This window comes from Letharia columbiana (assembly GCF_014066305.1).
Source record: "Letharia columbiana isolate WasteWater2 chromosome Unknown Sc0000002_s0, whole genome shotgun sequence".
Classification (NCBI taxonomy): Eukaryota; Fungi; Ascomycota; class Lecanoromycetes; order Lecanorales; family Parmeliaceae; genus Letharia; species Letharia columbiana.
In genome coordinates this window covers 867,467-887,013 of record NW_023501038.1, presented here as the reverse complement: position 1 = coordinate 887,013, position 19,547 = coordinate 867,467, and the positions used below count along the sequence as shown (strand labels likewise).

At 33.2% G+C, this 19,547-nt stretch overlaps 4 protein-coding genes and 1 non-coding gene across 5 annotated transcripts; 1 reads left to right on the top strand and 4 right to left on the bottom strand.

Annotated features, from left to right (window-relative positions):
- Window positions 1-754: 754 nt before the first annotated feature.
- On the top strand, window positions 755-2,478 carry HO173_001249 (uncharacterized protein; the record flags this gene model as incomplete). Its single annotated transcript, XM_037303190.1, has 3 exons — window positions 755-2,134; window positions 2,191-2,252; window positions 2,310-2,478. The coding sequence occupies 3 exons, from the start codon at window positions 755-757 to the stop codon at window positions 2,476-2,478; spliced, it is 1,611 nt and encodes a 536-aa protein (XP_037169837.1).
- Window positions 2,479-3,315: 837 nt separating this feature from the next.
- Window positions 3,316-4,841, bottom strand: HO173_001248 (uncharacterized protein; the record flags this gene model as incomplete). The annotated part of the gene is made up of 3 exons (XM_037303189.1): window positions 3,316-3,449; window positions 3,737-4,656; window positions 4,717-4,841. 3 exons carry the CDS (start codon window positions 4,839-4,841, stop codon window positions 3,316-3,318), a joined length of 1,179 nt encoding a protein of 392 aa, XP_037169836.1.
- A 14-nt stretch (window positions 4,842-4,855) lies between these two features.
- HO173_001247 (uncharacterized protein) lies at window positions 4,856-5,517 on the bottom strand (the record flags this gene model as incomplete). Its single annotated transcript, XM_037303188.1, has 2 exons — window positions 4,856-5,152; window positions 5,203-5,517. The coding sequence occupies 2 exons, from the start codon at window positions 5,515-5,517 to the stop codon at window positions 4,856-4,858; spliced, it is 612 nt and encodes a 203-aa protein (XP_037169835.1).
- Window positions 5,518-7,633: 2,116 nt separating this feature from the next.
- Window positions 7,634-7,724, bottom strand: HO173_001246. Its single transcript has one exon. It is a non-coding gene; the product is annotated as a tRNA-Ala (tRNA).
- A 564-nt stretch (window positions 7,725-8,288) lies between these two features.
- HO173_001245 (uncharacterized protein) lies at window positions 8,289-9,138 on the bottom strand (the record flags this gene model as incomplete). The annotated part of the gene is made up of 3 exons (XM_037303187.1): window positions 8,289-8,536; window positions 8,594-8,838; window positions 8,897-9,138. The coding sequence occupies 3 exons, from the start codon at window positions 9,136-9,138 to the stop codon at window positions 8,289-8,291; spliced, it is 735 nt and encodes a 244-aa protein (XP_037169834.1).
- Window positions 9,139-19,547: the final 10,409 nt, after the last annotated feature.

Genomic DNA, 19,547 nt, shown 5'->3' with positions numbered 1-19,547 from the left:
GAGAGAATTTAGGTTTCCAGAGGAAGGCGAGGGAGGAGCTACTTGTATGCGGACGTGGGAGGGTAATAAAGCTGAAGCGGTTCCAGAGAGAGTGGCGATGGGCTGAGCAGAAGACCGGGTCAGATTTGTGTTTACGTTTCTCTTCTACATCTAGGGATTGAGGATACTGGGCCTCTTCATAGTTACATGACAGTGATATCGAGACACAGCGTTTGTGATGTCTCGATGTGTAATGCACCCTCGATGTCATCGAATTTAAGGTTCATGCCGGCCGCTTGCTAAAATTAAAGTAGGAAGGAGCAACGAGGGGTAAAGTTAAGTTGGGACAGCGAGGCGAAAAGCACAGGACGAGACATGATGAGAATGTATCTTCCAACCTGCAATGAGAAAGGAGGCTGTTTAAAGATGTTGCGACCACCCTGAAGAAGCTCATCCTCGCCTGCATACTCGGGAAGATTGGCCTAGGCAGCAAGCAGCCGATCCTTGTTACTCATACAATGCTACGACTCGAGACAATGTTGTTCTGTGGACGTGCTAGCATACGGGGGCATCCGCGCCCATCTCAGCATTTGCCTTGATTAGATTCACTGTGTCCGAATTCGCAGGAGAAGACACCGAGCTAACTACTGATAAGCAAGGCAAACAAGCACCAAAACACTAACAAATGGACTTCGCACCTCTGTCCTACCCGCAGCTTTGACAAAGAGCTGGCCTCTTCAACATCTTCGAGAGCTGGTCACAAACTCCAACAACGATGGATACACAGGCTACGGCTACCGTTGCCCTAGATGCTTCACAAGAGGCTATCACTCAACAGGAAGCCAAAAGAGACGAGGGTACAATGGGACTGCCGACAAGAGTGCAAGCCTCCAATCTTGACACCATAAAACCCATGTTCAATACCATGTCGAAGCTTTCGAATGAGGAAGGACAACAAGCAAGGCCCGAGAGCTCAGGCCATCACAAGGACCAGCGTGCACAAAGTGGAGGCTTTTCAGAAGGGCGAAGAAAAACGAGTATCGAGCCCCACGAAGCCATCAGACGAGGCCTATCTTTTGGGCCATTGCGAAAGAACGGGAGGAGGCACAACTCGACCACCGGTATCCTCAAGACGAGTTCGAAGTCTCCATCTTCTCGGTTGAGTCAGAGTCAGAGACGCTTGTCACCCAGCAGCGACGTGTTATCCTCTGCTGAAGTGGGGCGATTGAAGAAGGATTACTATCTGGACGACCCCGATAGAGAAGCTGCAATCGAGAGTAGTGATGATGACCCACTGGCTTGGAGCTCTGGAGATGAGGCTTCAGGCTCGGCAAAGCCCAGAGGCAGGAAGAGGGATATCAAGGACAGCGAACGGACAGCGCCGGGAAGCCCACTTCCAGCATCAGATGGAGAGCGACCAACTGTGACTGTCACGGGTCCCGAAGGCGAAAAGCCAGTGTCAACATCCAAGAGATTTATCGTGCGTCCTAATACCAACTACGATCGGAACGTCAGTCGAGGTCCAAGCCCTAGCACATCGGACTCGGAAGAGCTCAACGACATTCGCCGGGCTCAGAAATTGAACATCAACTCCTCTCCTATCGATAGTTCGGTCCCTCATCGAGTCATTCAGACGATCATCAGAGGTGATTTTGCACAGATGCAGAGAGAAGCTGAAGAAGGGACAAGGCGACTGCGCACCTACCTTGTAGCTACGGATTTGAGCAGTGAAGCTGCCTACGCTTTGGAGTGGACGATCGGGACAGTCTTGCGTGATGGCGACACGCTTCTTGCAGTGTACGCCGTTGATGAGGAGGTCGGCACTGGTAAAACGGGAGACAGTCTCCCTATTGGTGAGGGCGCTAAAGCAATGCAAGAAACTACAGCAGTGATGGAGAAGATGACTGTGGCGTCTCAAAAGGGGCCTCTAATCTTATCCAAGGCGACTCTCCGTCCGGGGTCACGAAAGTCTAGTGCAGTGGTATCGATAGATTCAAGATCCAGATCCAAATCCAACGCCGACCAAGAACGAGCGCATGCTATTGAAACGCTGTCAGAGACCTGTCTCAGGTTTTTGAGAAAGACGAAGCTGCAGGTTAGGGTCGCCATCGAAGTCATTCACTGCAAGAGTCCGAAGTACATGGTCACTGAAGCTGTACGTCATATACCCCTTTCGAGCGAACTCTTTTCATGAGGCTCACGAGTTTGTAGATTGATGGGCTCAGGCCCACGCTTGTCATCATTGGTTCTCGTGGACGCAGTGCTCTTAAGGGGTAAGCCGGAAAGCCCCCCGTCTATCGGATGTGGACGTGGCTAATTCTGGTACACAGCGTCCTTCTCGGCTCCTTTTCAAACTACCTCGTTACGAAATCGTCAGCTCCAGTCATGGTAGCCCGAAAGAAGCTTTCTGGTCGTAAAACCAAGAATTTGCCTCCCAACGTTCGCCTCGCGAACAACTTGACGCCCTTTAGAAGGCTAGCTGAAGCGAAAATCGATTGAAACGTTCTACCTTTGTGCAAGTGAAAGGAGCAAGGGTTCAAACCAAACTTCGAATAAGGTATCACTGAACCAAGAACCCCATGCTGGGAGTGACATGTGGCATCGATGGATTTTGAGTTGTCAGATGATGTCCAGGGCAACTATACCAGATATAAAAAGGATCCAGGGGTAATGATCAGCATCTGCTGAATTATGAGCCGCAAAAATGATGTTCATGTACCTACTATACTATTCAGAGACAACAATGTCACTCAATCTCACTCCCAGGCCGATATGATCCCCATCTGGAACGGAGATCGTATTAGAGCAGTGGCAAACCGGCGGTAGAGGGTTGCACTCAAAACGGCGGCGAGCCTCGGTGCGAAGCAGGATTTGGAGGGTAGCACTTGACTGTACTTCACTAGATGCTAGCACGCAGACAACGCTTCATTCAAGCGCGTACGCTTCCCCATGACCAGAACCTCCTCAAACTTGATACCAAAATCATTGCACGGCCGATGCCAACGGCCTTATGGGCTCTCATGCGCTCATTCCTCTCTCGCGGGATATATCCGCAGATGCCGAGTTTACTCGCGGGTAGGAAGCTGCCCTATCACGCCCGGCATCCCCGACGCGAGGTGTCAGCCCTGCGTGCGCTTTGTGTTTCAAGCACTGTCGAGATTTTTGTTAAAGATGTTGTGAGGAATGGTACCAGAGTGCCATAGGCCGCAGACGGGTCGTGTAAGGCCTGGCTCGCAGAACCAACCCCCTTCTTCGTTGGGCCGCGGAAGAAGCCGTTGGGGGACTGTGCGGATGGAAAGGGATCTATGCGGTGTAGATGTATTTATATCAAGTGTTTTATATGGGCTTTGGAGGGTAGCTTGGAGCAAGGTCGTTGACTGCGTTAGAGACTCGTGCTTCGATGTCTGGTTGTTGGATATGAGCCTTGTTGATGGCGGCGATTGATCGATCGATGGAGCGGGATGAGGGATCTGGAAGGTCAGGGTAGCTTCTTTGTCGAAGAAGCTGTGGGTGGGGTAAGGGGAAGGATGGGGGGAGGAGGGAAGAAGGTGGTAGAGTGTGCCGAGACACTGTGATGGTAGGAATGCGATCATTGGAATGTGATGACATAGGGTAAACAATCTTTATTCTGCAGTAAATGATCTCGTGAAATTTCCTCTTACTCTCCGACCGATAATACCCATGGCTTGCCAAACATATTCGGAGAGTTCGAGAACCTAACCGTCGATCTAGCAGCAAGACTTCTACTAACACGTACATTTGTAGTAAGTTGTGGGGGGAGGTGTGCACCCTTTACATCTCCCGACCTTCGCCAGAACACGCGTGCAAGTCCCGGCAGAACAATTCGCCTCGCACGGTTCTGGTTCACCATACGATACGCCGTTGTTGCAGGCTTTAGCCGGGGTCGCGGAAGGGGAGCTTGATGCAGGAATCGTGGTAGAGCCACTCGTGGAAATGGCGTCTCCTGTTCCGTCGGCAGCCATGGCGACCAGGAAGGCTTGCGCTTCGCTGATGGCTTCGCTGCTCTCATATGGCTGGAACCCCGGCGGGTCGTTCGGGTCCACACAGACACAGCCTGCAGCAAAGCTGTTATACTTAGTCGTTTTGATACCGACACAGTTCCCGTTGGTGTGTAAGGGGTCTGATTGGATGTTGCTGTTTCCGCCACAGTTGCTGCAGTTGGGTACGTGCTGCGGACATTCTGATCCTGTTTGTTGAGGCCTTTGAGACGTCGAGAAGTCGCTGGCGGGGATGATCGACCGGGTAGGATCGGGTGCTGTGGTCGTAAGCTCAGCGTAGGCAGCTAGAAGAAGGAAGGCGGCCACAATGTTGAGAAGGGCAGAGTTCGCAGCCAACGCGGTGACCTGCCTGCCGAACAGTACCACCTGCGGAAGCGGCGCCGCCAGCGGCTGAATGAGATCCCCGAATGAGATGTCAGTAGGCATGGTGATCAGGTCTTTCGTGACACCTCCAGGCTTCACCTGTCGTACGGCCTGCCCAGCTACGTATCCTGCAGTCTCGTATGGGTCGCAGCTTCGCTTCCTTGTTACAGTGCACCGGCCGTACGTCTGCACGAACTGGCTTAGCGCAACAACGGCCCCGGGTGGCATTGCGAAGATCAGGTCACCCTTTTGGGCAAGGCTGCTGTCAACCGTGACGGAAGCAATAGAAAATTGACTACTCATGTATCAGCGTTGTCAAATGATACGTACCGTGAGCGAAAGAAAGTATGCTCACCTAGTGCTATCGACTGTTGGGCTTGGTACTGCCGTTATCAATTGGCCACCGTCTGTCTGAGTTGCGAACACAACAGTTTTTCTACCTTGGACCGACGATGGCGTCGCAACGTTGACGCTAGGCATTCTGATTCTGCTGATTACATTCTCCGTTTCCGCATCTCTGCAAACTCTATAGCCATTCCCACAACCAGGATGGAGACAAGAAATACGACGACGCGTTTCTGGAGGTTTGGCTGGTCGACGTTCAAGGCGAGCTGTAGGCTGGTTTCGCAATTTGGACTGCCTAGCCCGTTGGGACAGTTTTCTTGATAGGCTATTTTCAACGCCGCCGCAGCGTCCGGTCCAAGAGCAGGTAACGTATCTCCATTCAGACTGGCGACATCTGTTATGACTTCTATCTGCGGGCCTGTCACGTTTACGGAGAGGCCCGCTGGCTGTGTGTCTTTAGTTACGGTTCCACAAAACGTTAAATGGAACGACTGACGAGTGATTCATTGAAGTTGGTCACCGGTGCAAGAGTCACTGTAGGTAGTAAGGTATTGACTGCGGGTGGTGCCACGGTAATTCCAAGTAGATTGGAGCGCTCTTCAGCGTTGCAGGAGGAAGCCCAAAGAAGACAACCGTGGGGAGAAGCATGTCTGGAGAGCGCAAAGCGGGACTGCCAGTACCCAATGAAGTGCTGCCGTAAAGCAACAAGGTATTCCTTATGATAGCAGAAAAGTGATAGAGATTGTGGGGAAAGATGTGAGGTGGCACGGACTCTGAGTTGGACTATATATTCGAAGTCGTTTGGATCCATCTGGAGAAGGCTTACAGACCAGGACGATACGTCGGCAACCCCGACTCCAACAGCTATTTCAGAGGCTGATAACATATATTTTCCATAGAATTTCTGGACACGAAGAATCTGGCAAGTACGGCAACAATATTTGATGAGCCTTCTTTTGGCTACGGGCTATGGTGTGTTTCATGGCAGAAACTTGGCACCAACCTTGAAAAAGCTAAGCTCAGCAAACACAATATCTTCAACATGCTCGATGCATCAGTCTACGGAAGGGACTGAAACATGTAAAGAAGGGGAATATCATGCTGTCCTCGGTGTCGCTTGAAAGAAAGTAAATCAGCCAAGTTGTGAACAGATTACAACGGAAGCTCGTACCGCATTGTCCCAGATATAAAAGTGACCGCGTTTGAAAAAGGGTACATGTATAAGAAATGATTCATTCATATGTTTTGAACGTTTCCGTGTATTAGGCGTCAGCCTCACATTTACGCCTTGAAAGTCGTGCTTTACTTTGGGCAGGCCATCTTCGGCTCATGCTCTTCCATAAAAAAGTGGCTGATACATTGTATGACAATATGTATAAGCAATGGTCCAAAATAGCCGAGATAGGTAAGTCCAGCGTAGAAACAGATGTGAAAATAATGCCTTACCAGGATATGGGATATGCGAGCGAGCTACCAAGTTATACAAGTCGACCTGAGATAAGGCACAAAATGTCTTGAAGTTGACCAAGGACTCGGCTCACATTCTGCAACTCCATCACGATGGCCTTCTTCTGCATTGGCGGTCTGTGTTTTTGGCCTCTCATTCTGACACTCTATTTGACTTCCGTGACCTCCATCTTTGTCAACTGTGAGGTCGAAGCACCCAAAACTTTCTGGGTAGATCAAAGGTGCTTACTGAAAGGCTTCACGTCAGCAACGGTGCAAGGATCTCTGAATGTTGCCACCCACGGGTCCAGCCGACTGCTCAATCTTAGCGACAGATACCAAAGATTCATCTATCAACTGCTCTTCAAAAGGGTAAGGGATTTCAGTGTAGAGACTGACGAGGAGACGGCGGCATAGCTCGTGGTCGGTAAGCAATCGCCTGTACTGCTATTTGGAATGAATGTAGACGATATAAATCACCTCCAAGAAGACTTAGGCTGGATTGGTGCGATGACGTTAGGAAATACCAGGGACGATGCCGACGTCCGGATCTATTGTGATGAGTAGGGTCCTCAACATTTACTTCCCTGTCAGTAGGAAGAAATCAAGCGTCTAGAGGTGTCTGCAAGAGCAAAGCCCATTTGGCCCTTTCTAGACCAATACATTGTAGATATGTCTCACATTGCACAAGGCAGTCCGAAAGCGAGGACATCATGTTGACTGGAACTTTGTGATAGACAATGGCAGGAGATGGACGCTAGTACCGGACGATCCAGTACAGATATACGATTATTTCAAGTACACAATCTACGATACTTAATTTATTAAGATAGAAACGAGGTAGAAACGAGGTAGAAATAAGATAGAAACGGGGTAATATGGTAGCGATATTAGGCCGGTGGCCTTGATTTCCCACGTGTCAAGGGGAGTCAGAATAGAGTGTTTAATGTCGTGTGGTTTCGACAGCTCTATGATATTCAGTCATGTGTTATTCCAGCATGTATGTATGTATTTGTGTTTAAGAGGAGTCACATGGCGATAGCGAGATCTTTTCCATGAAGGGAAGGAAGCCTTAATCACATTATAATTGAGTGGCAACAAGACCTAGAGCAAAGGAGAGTGTTGGAATATACTCCCAGCCTTGTGGTAGGGCTAGCCACCTACTATTCAGATAGTAGACTTCACAGCCATGCTTTCTTTTCCTCTTCTGATAACAACAACTTTTACACTCAAAAACTTACACCACATTCCAATAAGCTGAAGAACCAAGGATATAACAATATAACAGACATCAGAAATACGACTTCGTCCTTCGAGAGTATAGATAGATACAATACGATTCATATTCCGCGATGCCAAATTTTGGTAGCCAAAATCTCAGCTAACTTGCTTATTACTCCAGAAACGGCATACTTTTATCAACACATAAAATCTAGAAACAAAAATCAACACTCCTAAGGTGTGCAAAAATGTAAGTTGTCTGGAGCTGCGGGGACTCGAACCCCGAACCTAGTCTATTCTATAACACTAGCAGCGTGCTAAAGACTCGTCATACCCTTAGACCACAGCCCCTGCTATGTTATCCTTCGCAGATTTTGCTATTTTTATATATATCATGTTTTAGATCTCTCATCCCATGTTTTCATCCTCAAACTTGCGACTTTGCGATCATTTCGGGAGCAGCTCCTTTATCTAAACTGTGCAGAGTCTTACATTTAGGCACAGTGGTTTCACAGATAAAGACATTATTGAATTTACACGTTTTTGAACCCTGTAGCTGCGCGATAATCTTGTCAGAAGTCCTCTTTCAGCCCACCGCAACTCTACAACAAGAACGCCCATATCTCCGACTTCGCAATGGCTCTTCTCGAGAAGACTTGAAATTCTGCCTGCAAGTTTCGTTGTAAAAGCTGTTATTTCAAAGGTATTGTCTAGCGAAAAGAGCTGCTTTCAATGTTCTACTAAGACTGATTGAACCCAAGGCGCCGGTGGATGGGACATCCCAACCACAAAGGCTTCGCCTCTCTGTGTATAATACTTTCGTGACTAGCTAATTCTGGGCATACACCCAGTTTTAAGGTACACCAGTGCTTTGCTTTCCCTTCCCCTTCTTATCTCGTGTGTTTCTTCTCACCACTACCTCTTCCTCCTCCTCCTCCTTTTCCTCTTCTTCCCCTCTTCCTCTTCTTCCTCTTCCTCTTCCTCCTCTTCCTCTTCTTCTTCCTCCTCTTCTTCTTCTTCCTCCTCTTCTTCGAGCTCTTCTGTTTCTTCTACTCCCTTCTTCTTCCTGTCGGCCTTACCTTTGATTGCCTCTTCTGTATCGTGTACTCTACCTCTGATCTCGTTTTCGCTTCTCAATTGATCTTCTTGGATTCGAAGAGAGGCTTTCCGACATCTATCAGCAACAGCCAATTTCAGAGGACTGCTCAAAAATTGCTTACCTTCTATTTCGCCTTCCACCTGACGACAAGAATCTTCCACATCATCTAACTCACGAGATGTGGCTCCCCGTCTGCCTCGTCCCCTAGTCACCAAATACTCAACGTCCTGCCTGTGTCTCTGCGCGACCATTTCTTGCTCTGTGACCAGGGCATTCATGTCATTCCGTGGTGGCGGGAGAAAGGAAAGCTTGTTGAGGACGTGGTTCATGCACGCATATCCCTCTCCCTCAATGTGCTCATGGATCCTAGACGCAATATTGTTAGACAAAGTGAAGGGCAGTATACAAGTTTTTGGATGCATACTGCTCTTCTCGCGTTGATCGAAACTCAGGTACAACCATCTGAGCTAAGTGCCAGACTTTTTTGTCGTTGACGAGCTCGCAGAATTTGTCCATGAGCTTCGCACCGTTCGGATCACCAAGGTTGTCGTCTCTGACTAGCTTCATAAACTCGAAAACGGTCTCCTGAAACTGGGCTACCTTTAATGGATCATTTGGATCATATCTTGATTTGATCAATATTTCAGAGAAGTCCTGCGAGGCCATGGTGATGTCTTCAACGCGACCGAGAAGTCTGGAGAAGGGAGAAGAGGGTGGGAGAGAGAGAGTCCGAAGAAAGTCAGATACCAGGACCGACGATAAGTGAGATAGCTTGGAACAAAGACTGAAGGAGAATTAATTACGGGGCGGTCAATGGCACGCGGAGGACAGGCGGGAGGACTAATTACGAAGCGGTCAACGGCACGCAGAGGAAAGGCTGGGGGAAGGACTAATCAATGCACCTGATGACAAATATCAACAGAGGCCGCTTAATCACGATTCTCGCTTGTAGCGAACCTTTGTTGTTTTCTTCCTACGATGGCTCCGCGTCGCCAAGGGCAAGATTGGTACCCTCTGAGATGCCTATCTCCAGACCTGTCTCTTTACCTGGGTGAGAATGCTGACGGAGACCTTCTGTTCAGAACTGATCTCAGCTTTGTGGGGAGGCATGGGACATGTGAACATCTGACAGGAAGTTACCTCATCGCTCTAGGTCTGACTAAGCCTGCTGTAATGGTGGTATGGGGAAGGTAGATCTCCGTCATTGGAGTGTGCACAAGAGTCACCACAACTAATATACGCACCAAGTCTACTATTTCCCAATGCCTACAACTACAGGATTTTCCCACGCGAAGAAAACAAGCAAGTACAAGACCACAAGTGTGTACCTTTATAACAGGCTTCCGAAGCTTATTTATGTACCTTTGGTGTGGGGAAAGAAAGACCAGAAAGAATGGCGTGAAATGTCATTTGCAGGTATGTGCTAAGAAGGGCGTACACGTTATGAGTGGACTTCTTATTCCTTGTATCTTGAACCCATTCGCTGACCACTGATGTTGTAGTTCTTAATTATTTTAATTATTTTATTTATATTAATAAATAAGTTTAAAGAAATACGCTAGTAAAGACTTTAGTAAGAAATTAAATTAAGTTATTATATTTTTAAATAAATTTATTAAATAGATATTTATTTTAAAGAGCTTAAATAAAATAGCAAAATAATTTTAATAAATAGTAATTAAGAAATAAAGAAGATATTAGATTATTTATATAGTTAGCGAATTAAAAGAAATAATTAATATTATTTTATATTTATATAATTATAATATATATTAATAATATTAATTATAACTTTACTTATTATAATATTTAAAATTTAAATAAAACTCTAATTAGATAAAATATTATCGAGTTATAATTAATTAAAGATACTATTCTTTATAACTAATTATTAAGCTTTTTTATAAAAAACCTTCTAATAAAATAAGAGACTCTCTAAGTTAAATAAGTATATTTAAAAAATTATTATTTAAAATACTTATAATCTTCTTAATATCTTAAATAATTAAAAAATAAATATATTAAATTCTTATAAGAAAATAATCCTATCTTAAACTTTATAATAAAAATCTTTTTTCTTAATATTAAATATTTTTAATATATTTTAGAGAATTATTATTATTCTCTAATCGATCTAATATTCTTAATATCTATTCTTTTAAAGTATTTAAATTTCTCTTTACTCTCTTTTAAACTTTTCTTTCTTTTTTCTTATAATAAAGTCTAATATCAAAAAAAAAGATTAAATCAAAACTCTATTAAATTAAATTAAATTTTAATAAATATTAGTTTTATTAGATAATATTCTTAATAAGATAAACTTTATAAATATACTTTAAAATATCGCTAATAATTTATAATTATAATGTTAAATTATTAATTAATCTAATAAATTTATATTTATATTAAATAAAATTTATTATAAATAAAATAATTTTTAAGAGATTATTATTTAATATTATATCGTTATAATAAAAAAGAATTAAGTTATAAATAATTTATTTTAAATTAATATATTAATAGAGTAGATAAATTAATTAGTTTAAGATTTTTAAAAGAATATAACTTTTTTATAGCGAAAGGTTAATAAATTTAATATATAATTAATAAAAGATTTATAATTATTCTTAATTAAGAAAAAATATATATCTAGATATTTAAAAGAGAAAGTAATTAAGATTTTAAATCTATTTATATTTATTAATAATAGTAATCTTATTTAAAATAATTAATTCTTTAGAATAAAATAGAAATTTAAGATTAATAGCGATTATTATCTTATTAAAGACTTTAAAATAATTTATATAATTTTATAATCTAATAATAAAATTATATAATATATTATATATAGAAAACTTTAAAACTTTATTAATTTATATTAATTTATTAATAAAATTATAAACGAGTTAGTTAATATTTATAAGATTTTAAATACTTTATAATAAGAAATCTAATTTTTTATTAATTTCTATTTAGATTTTATTTAATTAATTACTATTTTTAATATTAAAAAAACTCTTCTATTAGAAAATTATCTTTTAAAAAAATTAATATTTAATTTAAAAGAGTTATAAAATATTATAAGAAGTTTTATTACTTTAAAGACTATAAAGAAATATTATTAAAAACTAGATAACTTATAATATATTAGATATTAAGATATTAAGTTCGCGAAGATTATTATTAAATTAAATATAATATAAATAATAAGAATAATATTTATAATTAATATATATCTTATATCTATTATTAGAGTTATAACTATTATACTCTTAAATATTAAAATTAATTTAAAATTAAGAGAATTTATATATTATAATTATAATAAGAAAGATTATTATTAAAGTATTTATATAATAACTATCTAAATTAAGATTATTTATAAAGTCTTTAAAAAAGTAAGACTTTACTTAATAGATATAAATAAAGAATTTAAAATTAATAACGTTAATATTATAAATAGCGATAATTCTTTATCGAATTTAAAAAATGAATAAGTCTTTTTAAAATTATAATAAGAGATACTTATAAAGTATACTTAGTAGATACTTTTAATAACGCTTTAGTATATCGTTCTTTTTATATATAAGTTATACTATCTTTATAAGAAAGAAAGTATTTATTTTAAAACTTCTTTATAAATAGTAGATATATTAATACTTATATAATTTTAGTTAAGTTATAAATCTTAGCGATATATAAAGTTTTATATTTAAAATTACTCTTATTATCTTAATTTAAATTATTAAGAGATTATAATAACTAGCTTATAAAATAATTAATTATATATTATTTACTTTCTATAATAATAATAAAAAGCTATTAAAAAGAAGTATATTTTATATTAACTATATTATTAGAATATAATATAATAATTAAAAAATTCTAAATAAATAAATAAATAAATAAATAAATAAATAAAAAATAGTTCTTAATATATTATAAGATAAGATATTTTTCTTACTCGATCGATATAGCTATAATAATAAAATATTAATAGTAAATAAACTCTCTTTTCTATTAACTTCGAAGCTTTAAGTATCTATATTATCTACTTTTTTATCTACTTTTTTAAAATAATAAAGCTCTTCTCTATCTATTTATAATAATAAGATTAATTTAAATATTTTATTAAGTAAGAATAAAAAGAATTAAAGTTTAAAGTTTAAATTTATTAATATTTATTATAAGATATCTTAAAAATACTTATAAGACTACTAGCGTAAACTTAATATCGTATATATCTATTCTATAGATTATATAGATAATTAATAACTTTATACTATATATATATATAAGTTAAATTATAATAATTTCTTAATAATTAATAATAATATCTTAAGATCTAATTTTACTTAATTCTATAATATAGTAAACGTCTCTATAAGTTATATCTATATTATATATTTATATAAAGTTTATATTAAATACTTAATAGTATAACGCTTTAAGTTAATTCTCTAATATACTCGCTATTATCGAGTATCTTTTAATATTACGTCTACGTCGATCCTTTTATTAAACTATTTAATTATTTAAAATATTATATCGAATCTCTATAAACTCTATATAAGTAATACTATATCGAGTACTATAAGACTATTTTATATAAAGAGTATTATTTAAGAAGTATAATATAGAAGCAAACTACTAAAAGAGATAATAAATTATTTTATTTCGTAATTTATTATTAAAGAGAACTATAAATCCCTTTAAAAATAAGTTAATATTCTTCGAGATTAAGCTAATTATATATATTAAGAATAAACAAATAGATTATTTTATAAGCAAGTAGATTACTATTAGCTAGTTACTTAGCTAGTTATTAAATTTAATACTCTATAAGAGAGAAAGTAATATAAACGAAGATAATTACGAAGATAGTTAATAGTAGTAATAATATAATAGATCTATATTCTATAATCTTATATTAGCTTAATACTTAATAAGAGAAGAAAGTACTATAGTAGATAAATACAAAGAATATTATAAAGAAAGTAAGTAATAATAAAGTTACTATAAGTAAGAATACGACTTAACTCTCTATTATTCTATATTAGATCGCTATTTAATAAGCGATAAACGATATTATAATTTAATCTACTATCTTTATATATTTAAATAATATTATATTATAATATATTACTATAATAAGTATATAAGAGAGAGATCTACTATATCGATTATAGCTAATTAAATCTCTATAGATAAGAATTAAACTTTAATTATCTATCGAATAATATATATTTAAACGATTTAAAATCGTTCGATATCTTATTTCGACATTCATTTTATTATCTAAAAGTTTTTACTACGATAGAAGATATTATAAGATTTATACTATTAATTAATCTAATATTTTTACTCCTTTCTAATATACGAAAAATTATATATATATACTTCTTATTATAAGAATATAGTATTTCTCTATTTTTTATAGATAATTATTATAAAATATCTTAGAGATACTTATAGAGTTACTAGCGTAGACTTAATATCGTATATATCTATCTATAGATAATATAAATTAATAAATAACTTTATATATATATATATATATAAGTTAAATTATAATAATTTATTAATAATATTATTAAAATTAATATAGCGACTTATTACTAGCTAGCTCGTAAAAAAAATAATAAATTATTTATATTAATAATAAATAAGATTTATAATAACTCGTCGATATTATATACTTCTTTTATTACTTAAATATTTAATAATCTCTATATATTAGTTAATAAATTCTATCTTTATAATTTAAAAAAGAAATATAAAAGATATTATAATTTTAATTACTTTATTTAAATTAATAGTATCGCTATAATTAATTTTAAAAAGATAAAATATAAATTATCTATAAAGTATTATAACTATTTAAATATTTTTAATAGAACTAAGATAAATTTACTTTCTCTATATTATTTTTATAATTATAAGTTAAAATTTATCGATAACTTAGATAAAGCGAAATTTTTAAAAAATAGAATCTATTTAATATTAGAATATAAATTAAAATAGATAAAGAAGTATCTAAATAAATATCTAAAGAAGAAATTTATAATATTAAGCTATATACTATTCGCTTTATTTATTTTATTTATAAAAAAGTTAAATAGAAAATTATATTTTTATATAAACTATTAGAAGTTAAACGCTATTATTAAAAGAAATTAATATCTAATTCTATTAATAGATAAAGTTTTTATAAGAATTTAAAAATATAAATATCTTACTTAATTAGATATTATAATCGCGTTTAATAAATTATATATATATCTTAATAGCGAGAATTTTACTACTTTTATTATCTTTCTTAAAGTATATAAATATTAAATTCTTCTTTCTAAATTAGTATATATAATAGAATAAGATAGAATTAAGCTTAAAAATCTTAAATTTATATATATAGCTAATTATAAATTTAGGGTTACTACGCTCTTTAATTAGATCGACTAAGTTATCGCGAATAAATAAATTAGCGTTCGTAATTATCAAAAAATCGCTTACTAAAGTTCGCGCGATAGCTCTAATTAAAAAATAGATATACATTATTCGAATTTAGAATAACTTTTTTATTTTCTATTAAAATTTCGAGATTTTTCTTTTAAAATTATAGAACGTAAAATGGGCTTTTAAATAAAAAAAGGATTTTAAAATTTAATCTTATAGTTCTTTAAAGATAAGAAATTCAAATATCGCTTATTAAAGATCGCTTACTAAAGACTACTTATTAAATTTACTCGATAGCTCTAATTAAAAAAAACGTTTATAAATTTAATTTATAGACCTTTACTCGTTAATTAATAACTTAATTATATATTAATAATATATAAATAATATTTTATTCGAGTATCTAAATAACTTTTATTAAATCTATTTTAATAATATACTTATTTATAATAAAATAAAGAAGAAATATATTTAATATATTAGATAAATTCTCTAGAAGGTAAAAAATATCAATCTTTAGATAAATATTCTTAAATATAAATTCTATATCTAAAAAATTAAATTTTTAAATTTATTAATATCTATAGATAAATTATATTAAAATCTAGATTATTATTAAGTAAACTATATCTATTAATCTTAGAGAGATATAGATTTTTATTAAATTTTATAAATTTTATTAATAATTTCTTAGAGACTTCTCTAAAATAGTTAAATTTATAATAAAATTAATAATAAAGAAATTATATTTAATTAATTCTTAATATATTAAAAAGCTTTTTATTTTCTAAAAATCAAATGCTATATATTATAAGATTTTAATTTTATATTATCTAGTAACTTAGTCCCTAATATAAGCTAATTTCGAGAATATATTACGGCTACCATTAGCTAGTATACTCTACTATTATAACATCATATAATAGTAGACTATGTTAATAATAAATAGAATATTATAATAATAGTATATAATTACTAGAAAATACTAGAAAGCTACTTATACTTCTAAATATAGAAATCTCAATCAGGAATATCTCATATATATCTTATACATAATATGATTCCAAAGATATATCTAGCGACATCCTATTAAGACTCTTCCGCCCATATTGAAAGATCTATAATTTTATATAGAACGATATAATATTACTTGATATGAATCCGAGGAATATATCATACCTTTCGAAGACTACTAAATATTCACTTATTTACGAGACTTAAAATTGTCTCTAGAGTCTTTATCTACGAGACTATCAAGTAAAAGATCTATAATCTCGTCTTTATATCGATATAATATAGAAATAAAACTATATTTTAAGTCTATAGCCTCGCCTTAGCGTATATAAATTAAATTTAAGCCTATTTTTTAGCCGGCCTCGAAAGTTCTTTTCCCGAGCGTCTACTTTAGACTTTTTACTCTAGAGCGTTTTACTCGAAATATCCTTATTAAAATAGAACTATTCTATTCGAAAATCTTATTTATATAAGATATTCTATCTAAAAATATTTAGCTTCGAGACTCGTCTTCGATATAATTATTACTCGAGCGACCCTCTAAAAAAATTAAGTTTCTAATTTTTAATAGGGGATTTAAGCGTTCTTAAACCCTCGACTCTTAAATTTTATTAATTAAGCGTATTACTCTCGATTATAGCTAGTATCACTTTAAGATAGCTAGCTAGATTCTTTAAGCTTTAATTAATCTAAAATAAAGCGTAAATACTATTATTAGTAACTTAGCTAAAAAAGCTAATTTCGAAGATATCTACGCTTAATAGTTAGATACCTCTATTTAAATCTAAATAGAGCCCCTATAGAGTCTTCTTCTAATATATATTATTTTAATAAAATAAAGAATATTATCTTAGAAACTAATTTCTTTAATTATATTAATAAAAATAAATTTTCTTAATATATTAATAAAGAAATACTTTACTCGATAGTTTTCTATAATAAAAATCTAATTCCTATCGAATATAATTATTAGATCTATAATAAGGAATTATTAATAGTTATTCGCTATTTAGATATTAAGATTATCTTTTAAAAATTATATATAATAAATATTTCTTATTTAATTAATAGTAAAATATTTAGAACTTATAAGAAATTTAATTTTAACTTCGCGAAATTAGCGTAGATACTCTCTTTTATTAATACTCTTATAAAGATAAATTCTTTTAAAGCGAAATATTTTTATTTTTATTATAAATATAATAATAATTAATATAGATAAGTTCTTATTAATTATAAATAAGTTATATAATAAGATAGAGTAGAGCGAGATTTTAAGTACTTAATATTACTTCGCTTCGAGTCGAGATTTTTAACGAAGTAAAATAGATTAAGATAGAATTTTCTATCGAAGTAATAAAAGATACTTCGTTATCTTCGCTAAGTCTATTAATTAAATTAGCTCGAGACTATTACTCTTATAATATTCTTATAACGTGCCTTCGTAATATCTCGTAAATCTAATCTTATATATCTTCTAATTATCTTTCTAAGCATCTATATCTTATACTCTAATTTAAACTATAATATCGTATTCTATATACTATTTTATTCTATTCTTTATATAAAATATTAAAATTTAAAGAAGTCGCTTAGAGATACTTAGGGTCTATCGAGATAACGAAGTATACCTTAAAACTCCGCTCCCGAGTTAGAGCGGGGTCGGACTTTCTTAAGAAAACTCGAAACCTCGATCCGAAAACCCCATTCTCGACCTTGACTTCTCTTAAAAAATCTATCGAGAGTTTCTCGCTATCGTTACGTAGCGTAATTATAAATAATTAGAAAATATTATAAAGCTTATAATTACGAGCTTTTAATATAATTAATTTTTATTCTTATATTAAACGAAAATTACTAATTTTAATAATTCGAAGACGTTATTTTATAATATAATCTTTTATTAATAAAAAACTTTTAAATTAGTTATTAATACTATAGCGATTATTAATATTATTTTTAATATTTATTATATAATTTAAAGATAAACTCGATATTATAATAATAATAAATCTTTTTCTTTAAAAGATAAAGAGATTAAAATTATAAAAGCGTAGTCTATTAGCGATTAGCTAGCGAGTATAAACTATAGAATATTATAAGTATACTTTATATCTTTCTTAATATATTATCTAATTCTATTATCTATTAAACTCTAGCGTATCTTAATAGAGATATCTATTATTACTTAATATATTCTATTTATATAGTAATATAATATCTAATTATCTTATTTCATATATTTACGAGTATAGATCTATGAATTATATTTATATTCTTTTTAATTAAGGCTATCGAGTAAATAGATAAGCGAACTTCAATAAGCGATATTTTAAATTCCTTACGCTTTAATAATTATAAGACTATATTTAAAAATTCTTTTTTAATCTAAAAGCCTATATTTCGTTCTATAATTTAAAAAAAAATCTTAAGAATTTAATAGAAAATAAAAAAGTTATTCTAGAATTAAATAATATATATCTGTTTTTTAATTAGGGCTGTCCGGCTATCGGGTAAGCGATATTTGAATTTCTTACGCATTAATAATTATAAGACTAAATTTCAAAATTCTTAAAAAATCGGAAAGTCTAAACGGCGCTTTAAAGTTTAAAAAATCAATTTCGAAATTTTAATAGAAAACAAAAAAGTTATTCCTATTATAAATAACGTACATCTATTTTTTTTAATAAGAGGCCTCGGGAGGGCTAGCGGGCTGACTAAGCCTATCTAATCAAAGAGCGTAGTAACTCTAAATTTATAGTTAGCTATATATATAAATTTAAGATTTTTAAATTAGTTTTATCTTATTCTTTTATATATATTAATATTAATATTATATTTATATTAATTCTAATATTTTAACTATATTAATTCTAATATTATAACTAGATTATTCTATTTACTATATTTAACTTAATAAATAAATTTAAGAAATTTATTAATAGATACTTTAATAAGATATTAAGTTAAGCTATCGTATTTCTAAGTAAATCTATTATATAGATAATATATTATAAAGAGTATTTATTAAAATAGCGTAACGATCTTATAATTAGTTAGAGAAATAAAATAATTATTAAATTAATTAGCAGTAGCTTCTACGAAGGCTTTATTTAGATTTAAATAGGGGTATCTAGCTATTAAGCGTAGATATCTCTAGAATTAAGCTTTTTTTACGAAGTTACTAATAAAATTAGTTTATTTATACGACTAATAAATCTAAAGAAATCGCTATTTAACTTAATAATTATATAATTTAATTTCTTAAATTAAATAAAAGTATTTAAAAGTATAATATTTAAACTATTTATAATTTTTATAATAGCTTAAATAATTTATAAATTAAGAAAAAAAGTTCTTATAAAATATATTATCTTTTTTTAAATTTATAGTAAAGCCTTATAAAAGATATTATAAAAAGTTTTTCTTTTCTCTACTTTAATTAATATATATAATATTAAAGACTTAAGAGAAATAATATAACTCTCTTTATTTTATTTTCAAATTAACTCTCTTTCTTTTTATAAATTTCGAATATATAATTAAATAAGATAAATCGAGTTAGTAATCTTTTTACTTAAATATTCGATTAACGATAATTCTTA